At 38.5% G+C, this 19,585-nt stretch overlaps 1 protein-coding gene across 23 annotated transcripts in view; it reads left to right on the top strand.

Moving 5' to 3' along the window:
* Positions 1 to 19,585, top strand: part of COL25A1 (collagen type XXV alpha 1 chain) — a 306,400-nt gene that overhangs the window by 249,721 nt on the left and 37,094 nt on the right. For 22 of the 23 annotated variants that reach the window (XM_021393561.1, XM_021393558.1, XM_021393563.1 and 19 more), the window contains 5 exons: positions 3,384 to 3,416; positions 3,581 to 3,616; positions 7,500 to 7,544; positions 18,478 to 18,540; positions 19,409 to 19,477. In XM_021393561.1, coding sequence (XP_021249236.1) covers positions 3,384 to 3,416; positions 3,581 to 3,616; positions 7,500 to 7,544; positions 18,478 to 18,540; positions 19,409 to 19,477 — 246 coding nt within the window. The remainder of the gene's footprint in view (positions 1 to 3,383; positions 3,417 to 3,580; positions 3,617 to 7,499; positions 7,545 to 18,477; positions 18,541 to 19,408; positions 19,478 to 19,585) is intronic. The other variant, XM_021393551.1, reaches the window with a different exon arrangement.

Here is a 19,585-nt window from a genome sequence, read left to right on the forward strand (position 1 = left end):
GAATGTAATGCAAGAAGTTTGTCAGATTTATCAAAATACTAGTAAGCAATGCATGCAAATCTCTCAGGCCCTATCATTTGGAAGCAGTATTCAAGAACATAAAGTTTATTATGGAGTGTATTCTAAAATCAGGTATTAAAAACAGTCACTAGGTATAAAAATAGTAAAGTTTTTTGATTCTCAGAGTTTATTTAAATTATACTTCATCTGTAGTCATGTTTATTACCCTAGATTGAAATCTTAAGAACCTTAATTAGTTACTTACACAAGGTATGCCAGTGAAGTCTTCTTAATCCACTTCTACAAGATTTAATAATATCATTTCTAGAAAAATATGAGATTGTTGTTAAGACATAGTCCTGTAGCAACTAAGTGGGAAGTTAACTCTCTGGGAAGACTAGTGGCGCTTCCCTTGTTGCTATGCTTCTTTATCAGCTGTGAGAGTGAGCATGCTCATGATATAGGAACTAGCATTAAACTTGGTGTCCTTACATTACATTTGTGCTACTTAACAAGGAGTGTGTTCTCTCCTGCTCTGTCTGCACTGTAGGGCAAAGATTGTGCTGTACGACCATTGTGTAAAATTCAGGAAGGAATTTGCCCAGCAGTTGTTAATTGCATTAGTGTTAGAGAATCTAAGAAAGCCTATTACAGTCATGTTTAACAAGTTCATAAAGTAGCCTTGATGTTTTCTTATTTTTTTTTCCCCATGTATTTTTTTCTGTATTGCTTGTACTTTTTTCACTGGTGTTAAAATCATCTTGAACAGTTACCTTTACCAGACTGTTCTGCTATAATGCAGGATTTTGAAGTAGCTCAGAAGCCTTCCTTCTGTGTTTTCCTCTATGTATTTTCTATTGGGGCAGGACGTTAAACAGAAGACTCTGTCCTTTTTCGTTGTCTTAAAAGGAGCAGATGGAATCAAGACCAGCAGATTTCACAGGCAGCCTTATTAATGCATTATTCTTGTGTTCTTATGAATGCTCTGTGCTTTGTATTTGGGTAGCTCTGAAATGTCCAGAGTGTGTGTTACTTTACCGAACTTCACTACCATCTGGGTACTGAGAGTTTTTTTGAACTGAACACCTGTGGAGAGGAGTTCAAGACTTACTGAGGCACTGTTTTTAAAAGACATTTTAAGAGATCTGCTGGAAGTGTTGTTCAGAGATGATGTAAGGCTAGTACTGGTTCAGTTCCCAGATGTTCAGCCATTTTTATCTGTCTCGTACTTGCTTGGTTTTTTTTTGTTTTGTTTTGTTTTTTAAAAAAAAGCCATTTATTTTATATAAATAAATGCAGAGATCATTATACTAAATGATAATGCTACACATTTAAGACATTTCGTTCATATATCACAAAATTATTAAACATTTCTTTAAAAGATTAGATCGTGTTTCTGTGAGATAAGTACTGAATTTTAATTTTGCTTGGTGACAGAGATCTGGTGACAACTGTTTCAGACTTGGTTTAGGAACGGGCTTGTATTTGTACAATTAATGTAACTTTACTTTCTGAACTGCTGTACCCAGCGGCTATCAGAAATACAGGCTTGGGTCAGTATTTTTTGACTCGTGATTTAAAAAGGAAACTGTCTTTTCTAAGTTGGCCTACTCTGAAGGCATTATCAGTGTCAGACTTGAGTTCTTAGGCTTAGCTCCTGGGAACTACCAAGTATTTTTCTTCTGTATGCAGGTTCCCCTGCTAAAATTTCTTCATTTCTAAACTGACTGACTCATCAGAGAACTGAGAACTTTCTGTGCCATATTTTTTCCTTTAATCCCATATTAATTTTCGTTCTTACGCGAAGGTGGATTATAAATACTTTATGCTCTTATCTCCCCATATCAATCATTATCCTTTAAAATGTTTAACTTGTGAATGTCTCTTACCAGTTGCTTTGCCACTTCATAGCTATAAAAAGTCCCTGAAGCTTTGCAGTTGTACATACTTGTAAGGGATATCAGCAGTATCACTCATGCACGTCTATCAAGAAAAGGCAGCTCAGATTTCCAGACATGAATCAACCCTTCATAAAACTGACTTTTTGTTTTTAACCCACACACAAGAGAGCTGCAGCAACTGCGTAGAGGAAGTTCTGTTTCTGTTCTTCAAAATGAAGTGAGCATGTTATCTGGTGCCATTTAATTTTATTGGACTGTTACAAAAAAGATAAACCCCCAAACCAACTCTGAAACTCCAGCATTCACAAAATGCTTCCTCCGGTTTCACTGAACCACCAGGAATGGGTGCTCTGCTTAAACATCTTCCGAGTGGATTTCACTATTGGCTCCTGTGCTGCCTGTGTCAGTCGCGAACAGGCTCTTGCAGTTTGCAGTTACTGCCATATAGCAACTTGTTATTTTTAATGAATAATCCAGATTTATTTTGAATAATAAATACTGAGACAGTTCTTCAAATGTAAGCACTCTAGCCATCTTTGGCAGCCTGCATTGTAACCAGCAAATTTTTCATTAGTTTGTTTTTCTCCATGTTTATTTGATATGTCACTTGCCAAAAAAAAAAAAAAAAAAAAATATGGGGCGATATTGTGGAAGTAACGGTTTCATGATGTAAAAAAAAAAAAAAAAAAAGTAGCAAATTGAGTATTTTTAGGATCCTATGATAATAACACAAAATAAACTGGGAGCTGAAAGCTTCCCTACCAACTCACTCACCAGTCCTCTGAACTTGCGCGTATCACTACCTGTCAAGTCTGGTCAACCAAGCAGAAAACAGGACACTCTTTTTGAACGCAAGATGTGTCCTCAGAACAGAGAGCTTTACTGTAGCTGCCTCATCCCATCACATGCAGCACTTAGCTGCATTGGCTCACCAGTTTAAATAGACTGAAGAGCTGAGGAAATTGAGCTATGATATGAGCCTGCTGGTGATAAACACATAGGTCAATGTTTTCTTTTCAAGGCTCACCTTCATTTGCACAAAAAGCTGTGTCATTTGAGATCTTCAGAACCGGGTCAAAAAGGTCACTCGTTCTCTTTGTAAATCGCAGCAAATGATTTTTAATGTGTGTCAGCAAGTTAGAGATGCCAAACTATGTCCTGTCTTCCAGTTCTTTTAACGTTCATTTTTACAAAATTAGCAATTATTGCATCTGCATAATTAGTTGTGAAATTTGGGGTTACTTATACTTTTTGAAACTAGTGCTCTTTGAATTTTCTTGAAAACAGTATGGTTTCTTTTCTGAATCATTTGACTTAATTTCAATGAGTAAGTTCCTATGTATCATCATAGAGAGTAGGTAGTCTTGCTAAATAGCTATTTTGCTATATCATCTTGCAATAATCTTGCACGTTTTGCTGCATTTGTCTCATAAAAACTGTATATGTAATACGTATGATTGTTTCTTGTGGATTTTCTATCAGGGTGACCCTGGTTCATCTGCTGCAGGAATTAAGGTAATTAAGTGTTTAAAACAGTTGTACAGGGGGAAGAGGGGTGGCTGATCTTTACTTTGTTGCGTTATGGCATTTCTGGTGCCATTAATGTTATGATCTTTCCCAACTGTATTTTTAATTCCTTTTGACGGATATCATGTCTTTCATATCCTTTCTTTTTATAGGGTGAGCCTGGTGAATCTGGACGGCCTGGACAAAAGGTATTACTTGGAAATGTTTGTGGTTTTTCTCTTCACTATCAGATTTGTGATAAGTCTTGTTATGTTAAACCACTTTTACACTAGGATGAGCACAATGAAGTGCTGTGTAGCAGCTTGTACAATATGGTGTATGATCATTTTGTAATTTAAAAAGCACAGGAATGATAACACTAATTAGAGTGAAAAGTAGTATCAGAATAACACACCTCCTCTTCTAGCATCAGAGCACTTCTTGCATTGAAAGCTTACCCAGTTGCAGCTGGTGAGACTAACAACAAATGGCTCTGCTGTTTGAATGATCACAAGTTAACTTTGCATGTTTGACTGAGTGTTAACCTTCAGCTTGTGGTACGTTATTACATCTAATTAGGAAGAAAATAAACATTGACTAGAATCCCTTTCCCATGTACTTGTAAGGGGAATCAAACTATCAGAGATGTGCAATGTGTTTGGAAGGACAGAGGCTGGGTAATGCTGCTCCATTCTTTCTTCCTGGGGAAGAAATTCCCCTGAGTACTGCATAGCAGATGATGCTTTTGCAAGTAAAGATTCAGCAGGAGCTGTAATCACTCTGTGCTGCATGAGGCCCTGTGAAGCTGGGTAATTTCCCTTTTGAATCCATAGTACATCAAACAGTGAACGCTTTGCCTTCGGCTGCCTTTCGGGAGAGTAGGAGGTAGGTCCTGCTGGGAGAGATGGTAAAGGGGCAAAGAGAAGAGACAATGAGGGTACCAGATTTTTGCTCTGCAGTACTTGTTTCCCCCTGGAGCCTTCAGCATCATTTGTACATCTTATAACATTAAAAATTTCCTACTGCTGTCAGGGTGGAACAGGGCCCAGCGGAAGGCTGATTGAGCAGATACTCCAGCGCACCAGCCGAGAACTATAATTCTGTATAGTGAATGGTGCTACTACTGTTTTCTAATACTCACGGCCTTTAGATGACTAAGCAAAATCCCAAAACACACATAAATATAAAATAAGAAGTTGAGTCTTTTTGTTTGAGAAATTTTAGTTACCATCAGTTATAACAGACTAAACAAAAACTATTACAGTAGCAAATGCAGTTCTTCAGTAAAATGCAGATTTAATTAGAGAAAGTAATCTTAGTAGTTTAAAGCTATCTAATCTGTGGAATTGTTTAGCATGTGCATTCTCCACTGTGTGCTTTGCTGGGGCAATAAACTAGAAAATGCACTTAAGAGCCTGTTGAGATTCATTCTCTCATTAGTTGGCTGCCATGGAGGTAAAAGCAGCAGTGATTTATCAGGAGGCTCCTGTAGGATCTCAGTCTCCAGGCACTGAGGTTTGATCTCATTTACGTAATATAGATAAGTGAGAAGCACCCGGCTCAGACTTTCTGTAGTGTCAGCTTGTTGTTTGCACCAAAGGGAGCTTAATGTGTTCTTTCCACATCACTTCACAAGCTCCCAATATGCCACCTCCCTGTCCCCATCCAGGGCCAGCAGCTCCCATAATGTGCTTGGCTCAGAGTGCCTCCTCCAGCCAGGTGTCTCACTGCTACCACTCTGCCTCTGCTCAGAGGGGACTCAGTCACCCCACCAAGGTCTGTGGGGACCTTTGTCCAAACAAGCTCACGTCTCTGCACTCTGCATCACCTCTCTTTTCCCTCATGCCCCATTCCTTTTTCCTTTCTGTATCTTCCTTCCTTCCTTATATATTACTTCTTCCTCTTCTTCTCCCTGTCCATCTTCTAAGAACTGGTAAATATTGAACTACCCACCTGAATAATGCTCACATGAAATGAGGTGTGATGGTGCCTGAATGGCCTGTCAAGGCTGTTGTGCACCATGTGTTGTATCATGACAGAACAACTTGCCCTGCCAAACTTAGTGTAATGAGGAGAAGTTAGTTTACAGCCTCTCCTTCTTTAAAAATCATTCTTCTCATAAATCATGCTTGTATCTTTTGTATTAGGAGAAGTCCAGGAAATAAAGTGTTATACATTCATCTACAACGCTAAGTATAATGAAACATTAGTGATTTCATTATGTTTGACATTCTTTGACGTATCTTGGAGGAGCATCTTAATTGTTTTAGATTACTGTAAATCCCAACTGGTTTTGCTGGATCCTTTCTGCTTGTTATGTTTGTGTCTCTAGAGTTTAGATCTGTCCCAAGATTAAACAGTGACCTACTGCAACAATACTAATAGATATATCAATTGCAATCATTCATATGCTGTGCTTAGAAGTGAAACTTAGTGTTCCACAGTTGGATAAGAAAAGGTCATGTTAGCAGTGTGGTGTGTGGCTGCCCAGCTGAGAAACCTGACAGAGGGGAGATTTTGGAGCTAGCACTTCATAATGAATGAGTGCAATGGAGACTTTTTAATAGATTGTTCTTTTGCAAGACTGACAACCCATTTCCTGCTTTACCAAGTGTTAGACAATAAACCAAGAGCTAGTGGAATCTATTGAAAATTGTATCCTAGCCTCTGTTCTTTCATCTAATCTTATAGTTAATATTTTAAGAGTGGATTCTTACCTGTGCTTTTAAGCAGTCTGATGAGTTAAAATGTTGGAGTAACTGAAATGTATTGTCAGATCCTTCCATAATATGTAAAAATTACTCCATTTGGTAAAGCAGTTTGCAGACCCTCAACTGTGTTTTTCAGTTTGTGGCAGAATATAATCTTGTTATTAGCACTTCGCGTCTGTTTAATAGTGTTGTCTCAAAGTAGTGTTTTTGGGTACTGTAGGAACATCTATGTTATGCCCACACATGTTTGTGTGTATGTATCTATGGGTGAGTGTATGAATATATGTAAGTATGTATGTGTATGTATATACACAAGTAAAATATTTTAATAGAAAAATCTATAGCCCAAACTGCAGAGCTGAAATCTGGATCTCTGTAAAGCTCAAGCATGTACAAAATCTGGAATATAGTTCAACTCATTATAAAGGTAAAAGTTGGCTTTAGAGTTCAGACCAGTTCCAGAAAGTTCAGGGAATATTTGCATCCAAGGCATTGCTTTGAATCCATCTGTGTATTAAAGTAAAATCTCCAGCCTTTAAAATAATGTTTTCCTCACGTGTTACTACTATTTTTTTTTCTGTTCATCATTTTTATTTCCCTAGATGACATCTTTCTATTTAGTTGGTATCTCAAAATAGCCATGTGTGAGAACGCTATGCTAGCCTTTCTTGTGTTAGACTAATATCAACTTTGCTTCAAAATAAATGCATTCAGTTCTCGATTCTCATTACAAATTTACCCTTGCAAATGCTGTGCTATAGGTCACTTTATTACAATTTTAAATAAGCAAGATATTTCTGGGTAAAGCAATAGAAGGTTATATTCCCACTAGCCTTTATGACACCATGTATATTCACAGATAAATACCAAGCACTGAAATAATGCAACAGATAGCTCTATAAAAACAATGGTCCAGCTGTAATTAGGTAGTTCTGCTTGAATTGAATTGCACAATTTAAACCTGAATTGCATTGTGGCTAAATAAGGCAGTTAGGCAGCACGATATCTATCTCAGAGTTGCAAATGGAACAGAATTAAACGTCTGTTGTAAGCATGGAATTTAAATGGCAGCATAGAAAATGAACCAATGTTGTTCGCTTTCTTCTCCTTTGGTTACCAAAATGAGAATTCATTCTTGGTTTTTCTGACATGGATTTTGGTGTTGTCATAGCATCAGAGGTTCCCAGAAGATATTTAAATTCTTAGATGGTACATTAGGAGAGTTGCACTTAAATCACTAATTTTGAAAATACCAGTCCCGCTTGAACTGACTAGTAGTCACCTGTGCTCTTTTATTTTGCTGCAAAATATATAGGTGTGTTCACTGCATAGTGACCATAACAGAATAATGTCTGTAATATTATGCAATTTTCCTATGTAGGGTGAACCAGGTCTTCCTGGGCTTCCTGGACTCCCTGGGATAAAGGTAAATAAAATGTAGTCTCTGTGGTACTGGGGGGGCACTGCAAGTTGGGGAGGGACTGTAAGGATGAGACTAAAGTGGTCCTACTGTGCTCATACTGCATTTGAGTCTGATATTCAGATTGTCTCTGATTGTCACAGGAAGGTTTTGCATGGGAAATTGGTTTAAGTAATCGAATAGTATATCGTACACTAAAATGCGAAGGAAGCCATTGCCTTATCTAGGAAATAAATATTCTAGAGCTTAAAAATTTCTAATACTAGTAGTCTTCTATATTTCTTTATAATGAAAGAGTTTTGTCATTTGTGATATTTTGAGTGTACAGTTTTACTTCGTTTCCATTTTGATGGCTACTTTCCAGTAGCAATACTCTTACAGACTTTACCAAGTCTCTAGCCAGCAAACTACATTCATTATACTCAGACTGCAGAGAACTGGCTCTGTCAACAAAAATACTCTCTGCTCCATTACACAGAAGTGATTTCCACTGACAAGTCAAAATGTTTTAATAAGATTCTATTCAGCATTAGCTATAGCCCTTGGTCTAATACCTGGTTTAGCTCCTGGCTTCCGGTTTGTCTGGGATCTTTGGGTAAGTTGATACAAAAGACATGTGGTTGGTTTAGCTCTGGCATAAGTGGTTGCTCTGGGAGTTGCAGACTCTTAGGCGGTTTGAGCTGTAATTGTACAACGCTGTGCAAAGTGAGCGGATTTGCATATCCTGGGGGAGTGCTTGTTAGATTGGCTGCTCCTCCTTTGTGGCAAAGATCCTCCTTTTGGGGGACAAAATCTCTAAAACTTTTTGTTTGCATTCCAGCATAGGCCTGTGCATACCTCTGGAAAAGATTTATATCACTTTTCCAATAAAAAGAGGGATAAGCCAAAGGCAAAACTTCTGTCTGTTTCGATAGGATTCGGTATCTGTTTTATGGAATGCAATATTTACAGTGGTTTTCTCAAGGGACTTGTGAATTGCCACAACGTTCAAGCATAATGTCCTTTCTGTGTTTCTAGTGAATTATGGGAATAATTGAGAGTGCATATTAAAGTTTGTATGTTGTCATACCTGAAAATACAGTTCCCAGGGTGGTCATTCTTTTTCTGCAAGAATGAACCCTACATCAACTGGTAAAGATGATGTAGCTGAGTTGTGGATAAACTGTATTTTCAAAAACATCTTCAGCAGAAATCCATGGTCTGTTTGCTTTACTAGGAAGCAAGGAGGTAGCTCAGCTGGAGGTCAGTGGCAGCATCCTGGGAGCACTCACCAAAACCAGCTGGGGTTATGGCTGGTCTGCGTGGATTCCATGTTCATGCAAACTATGCATGTCCATTTATATCTCATCAAGGAAGTTTAAAACGATTAAATCTCTGATCTGGAATATTGATTCTGTTAGCTTTATCTCTTGGTGACAAAAATGGCTCAGAGGGTGGCTTCCAAATCCACCTGAAAGGCAAAAAGTGAAGTGAAAAATCAAAGACTCAGAAGTCTTCTACAAAAATTTCTGACGAGGTCCCCTACAGCTAAAAAGGATTAGGATTCTCACTGCACTTTTTGATTTTCTTCTGTCCACTGTAATTGGAGTTACAGAATATTCTCAAAATTTGTGTCTTCCTGGGATGTTCTAGAAATTAGCATATTCTATTTGTTTTCTGCTTAAGCAGTTTAGAACAGTTAGCCCTCAGTGGCAAGTGCATTTGAAATATGTTAATTCCCCTAGGTTTGTCTTAAACCTGTTCCCCAGCCAAGTATTCTGGAAATAAGGTAAATAAATAGCAAGCGTTCATTTCCGTTTTATATGCAGTATCTCAAAACACACAAGTGATTTTGAATGAATGAACTAGCTGTCTCAGGGTCATCTTTATAGATCTTTTATGTTCTAAAGGGCTATGGAATTGTTGGATATTGGCAGTCCAATACAAACAGACTTCTTCAAGAGAAATTGGGAAGAGAAGACTCCATGTTGCCCAATTTTTGAAGAATTTCCATTAGTTCTTCCTGGTAGAGAAAACAAAATCAAGACACAAGCTTATTCTATACACAGCAAACTCTTGGATGCAGTTCTTCTGGTCTTAGGTTTTATCTTATGGCTATCCATGTAAGGAATTGAAGACTCCTCTAATCTATCTGTTGAACTACAAATTTGCTTTCTTGTGAATGAAACTCTCTGCAGTGGCAGTCTGTACTATGAAATGCTTTAGGTAACCCTGCACTTACGTACCACTCCTTACAAATGCTAAAGCAGCCTGTGAAAAGACGAATGCAGTGGCAGGAAGAGAATCATATATTTACAGCTGCATCTCATCTTTCTTCTCATGGTTGAAGAAAATTCCCAAGGCATCCAGTCCAGTATTCCTGAAAGCATAGCCAGACTACTTAAAGGATTAATAAATATTAATCACTGGAAAGTTTCAGCTTCTTATAATGCCATTTCAATTAATTAAACAGTGTATATTTCCAGAAACCCGTAGAGCTGGGTTTTACATGACATTGGGATCCAAATGGATTGCAGTACTGGATGGACATGCAAATATCACACCGGAACTCAGAGTATACAGCAGGGTTGTTATTAATTATTTTCCTAGACTTATTCACTATGTCCGTGAGGATGTTTTGGGAGTTCTTCCTGTTCTTTTTCTCCCTCAGCATTGGCAGTTAGTGCCATGGAGGAAACACAAGTGCAGTCAGTTATTTCCAAGACAGTGATGAAGCTGTCCGTGACATGCTGGAAAAGTGTTTTTCAAGCACCTGTTGCTGTTTAGGAATGGCTGGAAACTTAATGAGCCCCTGAATGTGTTGCACCATGTCATTTGGGAAGTGAGTAAGGCACCTAAACACAGAATATTAATTCATCACTCTGATATCCCCCAACTGACGCTGTGTAGGTGCAGAATACTTTCTATGAAACACAAACTTTATATATCTGTTTGATCTCATAATTTTTATGGGATAACACATACTAAGCAGAACTAACTTACTGTTGTGGAAATCATGCATTATTTGCTGGACTGTCAGACATCTCTCAAATCCGTGGTGTTGCATTTTCTGGAATTTAGGCAGTGCAATTCTCAATTTCATTACTGCAGGGGTAAGACTTCAACAGGACACAAACTTTTCTCAGTAACAGCACTTTATGCAGCATCTGGATTTTCTTCAACGTTTGAGGGATTTTACACTCCTCCAATTTTAAAACAAATACTGAAACAAAGTTTGTGATTACAACTGAGCTTTTATTTGATTGTTTTCAAGAAAACTGCTACTAGTTGATTTGGTACGAGAAAAGAAAATCTTTCTAGTCTTCCTGTTTTGGGATATAGGGGAACTGTTCTGTATATTCAAATCTAGTGCAGCTGACTGATTCAATAGACTTGCCAGTGTGCAGCCACTTGTATCTTTTTGTACTTTAGACTGACTTAGCTGCACCTGTGCCTGAGCAAGATTTCAGAAGAACCTGGATAAGAACGTGGGAATTTAGGAATTAGAATCATGCTTGGATATATTTTCTTTTCTCGTGAAAAGAAAAACAGTTCTAATGTTGATTTTTTTTTTCTGTACTTGAATTTCTTTTTTTCTTTTCCCTTCATTCTTGGAGCTCATCCTGTAACCTTTCTAATTCCACAGAAAGACTACAGAATTAATTACTTCGTAGAACCTTGTTTTAAAAAAAAATAAAACTGATACTCCCTTCATCCAGTGACTTCCAGTACAAAAGAAACCTCTCAGAGAAAATGAAAGGCAGAATTTTGAAACTAGGTACACAAGAGCTTGTATTGTAAAGCCATTTAAATTCAATGCTGTTGAAACTCACATGTTTAGTTCCTGATTTTCCCCTTGGCATTTGGTAGCAAAATGAAAGGGAATCTAAAGTAAATGGTGGTTTCAGGCATTATGTTTTGGAGTCAATGCCACTCACAATGCAGAGGAAAATTCTTCAAACTTCCTTTTACTCCCAGCAGTTGTTAGGAACATTGAGCTTCCCTAGTGTTTGGGGGTTTGTTGTCTTTTCTTTTCGTAGAGGATCTGTACATCCATTCCTCCTGTTGTGTTTTTTTTTTCTCTTGTCAATGACTGTTACCAGGAAACCTGTGCTGATTCTACTTCTCTCTTTCCCTTCTTTTCTGGGACATGGGCATTCTTGCCCAGGCTTCAGTTCATCTTTATCTTGCAGGTCACCATACCCACAACCTTCCAGCCTGATCTTGGGAGTTGGAAGGGGCCAGCTGACCTTGTGACAGGCATTTCTCAGTCCTCAGTATGAAGATGTGCTGAAAATGCTAATTGCAACAACTGAAAAATGTGGGAATTCAAACTCTGCTTTGTGGAAAATTATGTTTCTCCCTGATATGTACTTGCCTCAGGAGATATTTATATTGCAATATTCAAGCATTAACTAATTTCCAACCTTTCATCCCTCATATAAAGTGTTCTCAAGAGTGGGTAGTCTAAGCAGGAAAAAAATTTCTGTGTAGTATTGGTCAAATACTGAAAAGTAAAATATAATGATATATGCTTTGGCTGAAAACAGAAGAGAGTCTAAAATATAGGATTTAATACCTGCATTTGGGCAGCTTATTTTTAAAAGTAGGTTTTCAGAAGTAGCTCTATGCATCAGTAGATTTATTTAAAAAAAAAAAAAAAAAAGAAGACAGTAATGCCACTAACTTTCGGAATTCCGTTTCCAGAATGGAAATATGTAAGCATCTATCTGTATGTGTGTAGTTACATATCTAGCTTTGTTCATCCATTCCTGGCTTTCTGGTTTCCATATGCCGTGGCAGTAATCACTTGCACAGCATAGACATGCAATTTTCCAGACTATTGCGAATCAAGGCCAGAAAATGAAATCATCATTAACATTGGATGGTACGCATGTGTCAGAAGGATTTAGCTGGGTGTTCTTTTGGATATATGCAGTTCTTATTAATCTGTCATAAACTATATCCCCCAAATCATGAAAGCTGTCATTTTCTTTCCTGGAAAAGGCTAAAGTATAAGTAACTGAAACACAGGATGTTGTTTGCCCTAAAGATAGTATTAGTTGAAAGACTGAGCTTGTAAAAATCTATTTCCCAGCATCTGTTTTATAACGTAGTTGAATTTTTCTTTGTTCTTACAAAAATCAATCTAAATCCAAATTTTGAATGCAGCTGGATAATCTGAGTGCCCAGTATTCTGTTGTATTTGTTAAGTATTTCATTAGTCATAAGAAAGATACAGCAATATGAAATCATTTATCTACCTCAAGTATACAATTTTATGTGGTCAGAAATGAGTGCATGCAGTAAAGTTCTTTATATTTTAGAAGTAGCAAAAAAAAATTCTTAGACTTGTAATCTAACTTTTCTTCTAAAGGAAATCATTTGGGGGCAGACTTTTAATAATTTAGCAAATTGCAAATTAAAAATGAGGTGCTTATTACAAAAAGTGTCTTTATTCTAATCCTCAAAAATAGGTACCATGCTGACTTGAATTATAATTAGCCTTTAAATAAGAAGAATTTGATATGACTAATGCATGCAGAGTTAATCAGAATTATTATTGCAGAATCATTCTTTTAGCACTCTTCCAAAGCAGCATATGCGCCAAGCAGGCAGAACTCAAAAACAGTGAGAAAATCAGCTCACTAAAGAGCAACAAATGTCGTACAAAGTAGGGTTAGTTGTGAAGCTTCAGGGTTTTAGACAGGTTTTGAGGTAGTACATTTTTTCTTCTCTAAATGAATCATAAAGGCCGAACGTGCATTTGGAAATTCAAAACCAGAATTGTTTTTCTAAGTTTAAAGACAGATTAGGGTGTAAAGATATTGTTTCAAATGCGATGAGTGAGCCAGACAACCTGTTAAGGTGGCCATTTCTGGAGCCAGTTCTGAGCTGATATGAAAAGCCTTAACAAAGACTTCATAAAGTGGGGTTAGTTTTTTATCAGATTTCCTTTTACCTTGCTCACTTTCTTCTTATGAACTGAATACTGGAGTCCTCATGAGATCAAAATTCCCATGGACTTGAGGCTATATGTAGGCTCCCTCTAACGCCCTAAACACTGAGAAACTACGAGGTGCCATTCTCTGACCTGTATGGTATAAGGCAGGCTGAGCTTCTGAGGCACTGCTGCCCTGGAACTGAGTGCCACAGATTCTTTAAGCAGATGCAGGTTAGGTGTGAGCAAGTACAACTCCATCAGCTGCTACAGCATTGCACCTCTGTCTTACAGACTTCAGGAGATGTATCTGGATTGGTTATCAGTCTCATAAACAAAGTCTGATGGCAACAAATGGCAATTTCTGGAAAATGAGCAAAGATATCAGTGAACCAATTTCAATCTTTCTAACCTCGCTATTCTCCAAAGTGCCTTATATCTGAGTTTTTGGGTATTTGGTTTTTTTGCTGGCTTTTGTCTTGTATATCTTCAGCTTTGTGGGGTTCTTTCAGTAGCATTTGAAAAGGAAAGTGCATCAGTTTGTTTTTTTTAAATGGCTATCAATGAGTCAGGATGACATTTAAGACAAGCATGCCTTGGTCTCTTCAGTGAGTAAAATGGGGACCTGTCCAGGTCTGCTCTGGTCAGAAGGAACACCTTGGGCTCTCCCAGAGTCTGTGGCTCACGAGGAGTTTGCAGGCTGTCCCCATACGAGGAGCTGGGAGCATCTAGAGAATGCTTGGACCTACAGGAAGGAGTTTGGAAGCTCCAGCCTGCCCCTGAGCTCTGTGATGGAGCACATCACAGTGATGTGGACCCACACTACCTGCATGTCTGTGTCAGCATACAGCCTTGTATTTCAGGCACAGAAAGTGGATGAGGCTTGTCAGAACAGAGCTTCAAATAATTATGTGTCTCAGCTGTGCAATGGAGGCTGAGTGCAGTATTATGTTGTTTATAAACACTGTTGTCAAGCTAGTGGCATTTAAAAAAGTAATTAGCATGGCAAGTGGAATTGTAATTGTTGTGCCTTTCTTGAACAAAAGTTCAAGTTTTAGCCAATTACAGATTCCATAAAAATTAAGACAGTGGCAGTGAACAGCATGTCTTAGAGTTAACCTCTACTATCGGAGCTATCCTCTGCCTCAGCCCATAAAAGCTTTGATCGTCATGAAACAACCGGTTATTAATATGTCTAGTTAATAATCCTCAAAAAATAAGACCGTCCTCTGAAGTGAATTACAAGGATTCTTTTACTTCTAGTTCTGATGGAGCTCACATAACTTTAGGTGTACAGCATGCAATTATAGGGCCCTTTTCTCTTCACGCATTTTATGATTAGATGTGAAAATTACCATTAACAGGGTTTGTGAGAAGCAGCATCTCATTTACTCGCTGACCCACTGGTATTCCTACATTTGACAAATGTCTGAGGGTGAAAATGAGCTCACACTGAGGTCGTCCCTTTATCTGTTAAAATGTTAACATCTCAGGCCATTAGGGATTGTTCCTAAACGATAACAAATCACTCCTGTAAAATGGAAGTAACTCACAAGCTTGTTGACTTATTTAACAGCACGCTGCCTCTGTTGTATGATTGATGCAAATTGCTCCAAGCCCTATCAGTAAATGGAGTTTAAATGCTGAGATTGACGTTGTTGACTTCCTGAGCTATGTGGTGGTTTCTAAGCTTTTATTTTGTAACTTTGCCAAAGGGTTAACCTAAAATGCATGAGGAGTCATCATTTGCTGATGGCTTTTTATACAGCTTGTAAACTGTTCTTCAAGTGAGGGAGTTCCTTCCTCCCTTTTCACAAGATACCTGCTTAACTTTCCTCTTTCCAGATGTCCTGTTCCCTGCCTCTGCTTTAGCAGGCAAAGTGGCTTGTGGTAGATTCCCACCAGATAAAACTTTTGTCTTTATTGTAAGAAACTAGAGTGAGGTGTTTGGAAAAGTGTTGTAAAACTTGGTTACTCTGATTCCTTGCATTCCTTTCAGTGTTTCGCAGTTGTTTAGAGATGATTCTTGCTTATGCAAGAGCCTTGAGGTCAAGAGATCCCAGAGCAAGTAAGAAATCACCTCAGAGAGCAGCCACATCAGGCTTTTACTCTTACCTTACTGAGAGGAAACTGTTTCCTTTACATTTCACACATCGCTGGCAGTGCTAAGCTTGATAGATTCTCATTTCTTTCCGTGGTGTGTGTGGCACAGAGGGTAACTGTTGTGTGTTAACCCTGGCAAGCAGCTAAGCCCCAGCCATGTGCGCTCGCTCCCCACAGCAGCATGAGAAAACAAACTGGAAGGGTAAAAGTGAGCGAAATGACACGCTGAGGTGGTTTGAAAAGGGAAACAAAAACAAAGCTAATAAAAACAAGTGATGGAAAAAATAAACCCAATTGCTCGACACCAGCTGACCAATACCAAATCAGTCTCCATATAATGGCAGCCTCAGTGAACTTCACCTGCAGTTTTTATTGCTGTATGGTATGGAATATCCTTTTGGTCATTTTGGGTCAGCTCTCCTGGCTCTGTCCCCTCTCCTTGTGCTCCTCCAGCATCCCTGTAGGCCAGGCTGTGACAATTAAAGAAGGCGCTGGTACTGCATGAGCACTGCTCTGTGACACCTGAAAGTTTAGCATTGTTTTCATCACAAATCCAAAATAAAGTTATGAGGAAAATTAACTCTATCACAGCCAAAATCTTTATAATAACATAAAGCAGAAGGCTGGCAGCATTTGTAGAACAAAGTGCAGGGTACAGCTGGTTTGCTGAATGGACACTGCTTCTAATGTAAACATTTCTCTTCTGAATAATGGAGACAGAAATGCCAGAGACAAAGCTGGTGCAGACGTTATCTCCACTGGCTGGGGATGGTGCAGAAGTGTGCCTGTGTGCTTTGGTTAGCACCTTATGCTATGGTTACATGTGAGATTTGAGTTAGTACAGAGGATACTGCTTAGTTTCAAATCATCTGAACTGATTGTCTTTCTACTTAGAAGCTTAGTTAGGATGGCAAGCTAGAGCTGTCTTTTAACCTCACCAGCACTCTATCGGAGAGAGTTGCATGTTTTTCTTAATGTAGCCAAATCCTACCTACTGTGGTTTTGTTTTGTGTGATAAGAACAGACTGCAGGATTGCGTTCAACTCAGCGCCCACTGTCACTCCTAAGTCTTCTGCAGCAGAGCTGCTACTCAGCCAGTCAAGTCCTACTTTTCCTGACACGCTAGTTATTCCACTCCACTTTTGATAATCTTTTAAAGCTCTGCATTGCGTAAGATCCATACTCTGGTTTAGCTAATTAAGCCAGCAGCTTCCTCCATTATCCATTCTACTTGCTTTTGCAAAGCACCATTTTCTTGTCTCTGTGCATCAACCTGAGAATGACTTTAAGCCTTAACACTGAAAAGACTGAATCGCAGAGCCACTGCATGTTTCTTCTGCCTGAAGTTGTCAATTAGCCCTGGTGAAGTCAGTATTAAAACAACCAGGGGCTGCTGAGTGCCTCCTCATTATAAAATAAAGGATTGAAGTTGCACTGTTGTTTGTTTACTGACATAAAAGCGTTTCCATCTACAATGGCAACCTAGTGTTGCTCTTGCTGGTGTGCACTGATACAAAGAATTAAGTAAACTGTTGTAGGTTATTTTTGCTAAATGACAGCAAAATGCCCTTCTCTGGGACGCATTTGTAGTTTATTCCTTTGATTTTATTATCAATTCTGAACTGTGGCCAGATGGAACTTCATGTTAGAAAATGTGCTATTTAGTGTCGGCGTATCTTTGAATTTTTTTGATCTTCTAAACTGAAGTCACTGACTGCTTGCTTTGACCCTCACTATGGCCACATGAAAAATTTCTCTGGTTATAGAGTTGCTAGAGGCCTTCTTTGCTTGAACTGCTAATGATGGAACTACTAATGATGGATTGTTGATGAGAGCGCAGCTGAATATACGAGAATACTTGCTAACTTGCTCACTCGCTACAGCATGTCTGTATTTCTGTGCAGGCAAAGAGGTGAAGAGAAGCGTTATCCAACTGCTTCTATTTACTGTCTCCATATGCTGTCAGTAATTAAATCAATACAGGATTATGATACATGTATCTTTTTTGCTATTTAAAGAAGCATTTGATGGCTAATTTTTGATCAAGTTTGGCGATGTTGTTAAAATCAATATTAATTGGGTTATACTACTGATTTTTAAAATTTACAATCCCTTGTGGGTAAATCTTGATTCAAATTCATGTGAAAAGTAGAAAATTAGGTAGCAGGAAACCTTGTTCAGGAGAGCTTGTTATGGGAAACACGTGGCTTCTTCACCTTTTGCTGTTCCTCTTCAGCTGCGGCAATAGGTTAAAAATAAAAAGGAGCAAACAAAATATTTACTCCCCTGCTTAATATTGCATGTGCTGCAACTCAGCTTGACTGCTGCTATTTGTTGGTTATGTTTGTACAAATTAATGGGCAGGAAGGGGCCAGAACAGCGAGGGAACAAGGAGCTGTAGCTCTTTCAGACCTGTTCACAGCCAGAGTAGTTGTCTGGATGTGGACAACTGAAGTACTTTCCTGTCAGAAGGAGGAGGGAGAGTGCTGTGCTGAGGCATTATACTTTTAATTTGCTTTCTTGCAATGATGTAGCTAACTGACTCCCTTGAAAATGCATTGCAACAGTACCATCTGGCCTCCGTTTGTCATTACTTTGTCATACCCTCACCCTGTCTGCCCATTCACTCACTGCCTCATAAAACATGACTGAAATGAATGATCCTTAACCTCATAAAAAAGCAATGTGTGACACCTTCTGTTTCATTTGCATTTTATATGCTGTGTGATGGCTTGCTCTAAGAATTTATGCTGATGAAAGTGGCTTAAATTTAAAATTATATTTATGTAACTCTTGCGTCACAGCAGGATGTGCTGATGATGCAGGGAACATACTATCCAAAAGAAACTAGTGTTACTGTAACTACGTACTGCTAAATAAATAACCTAACATTCTTCTCATGCTGTGCTTTTCAAGGGTGAGCCAGGTTTCATTGGTCCCCAGGGAGAACCTGGGCTGCCAGGGCTACCAGGAACCAAGGTAAGGGCAGTTGGCCAGCACTCCGGTACCAAGGCCTTGGAGCCCAAGTTGAATTCAATTTTGTTAGCGTGTAGCAGAGACTGAGACTGTACTGATGGTGTAAAAATCTTTTAGCCACAAATGAATAGTTGTCATAAAATGGTCAGAATCCATTTTTGTAAATGGCCAGAAAGTTTCAAGTTTACGTTAAAATACAGTATCTACAGCGCCTAGAAATGTGAAGAGTTGTATTTCATGGACCAATGTAATGAAATAAGTGCCTTCATAGTGATGCCCTCAAACAATGTTTTAGGCAGATGCTTTATCCATTCATAATTTAAGTTTATTGATTGCCTTTGTTTAATGTCAGCATATCAAAAGTCATGTGTTCAAGAACCAGAATATGCCTGTATGAAAAAACTATGCTTTCATAACTTTTTTTAGGAAAAATCTTACAAGTTTGTGCAGATATTAGAACTTTGATAATGCATACCAGACCGGAAAATGCAGTGCCATTAAACACAGGTATTTTTTTGTACTACATGCAGGCTTTTTTAGCTGCTCTGTGGCAAAGTCAGCATATTGTGAGTCCTAAAAGTAATCTTCATTAAGTCTCCTAGTTCAGGAATCTTCATTCCACTTCTTTCAAAACAGGGAGGAAAACACCTTTATAGGATCCTATATAAATCCAGTATAGGATTTATAAATCTTACTTTTTGCATTTGAGAACACTGTGTTGACTCAAAGGAGAGTTCCCCAACGCATTGCAAGTTGCAGATGAGTTCAAAAATGTTTTCTTCTGATGTTTTGGTTTCTTTGGTGTAACTGAGTTAGCTGCATGCTAAAAACTGCCCAATGTTTTGTGATACATGTGTACCTGCTTCCACAGGGTGACCGAGGAGAGGCAGGCCCTCCTGGGAAGGGTGAGCGAGGTGAAACTGGACTTCCAGGACCAAAGGTTGGTCTGATTTCACATTGGAGTGTTTTTGCTAGGATAATACCTGCAACGCATCTTTTTCAGCTTAAAAAAAAAAAAAAAAAAAAAAAAAAAAAAAAAAAAAAAAAA

The sequence above is a fragment of the Numida meleagris genome, chromosome 4 (assembly GCF_002078875.1).
Source record: "Numida meleagris isolate 19003 breed g44 Domestic line chromosome 4, NumMel1.0, whole genome shotgun sequence".
NCBI lineage: Eukaryota > Metazoa > Chordata > Aves > Galliformes > Numididae > Numida > Numida meleagris.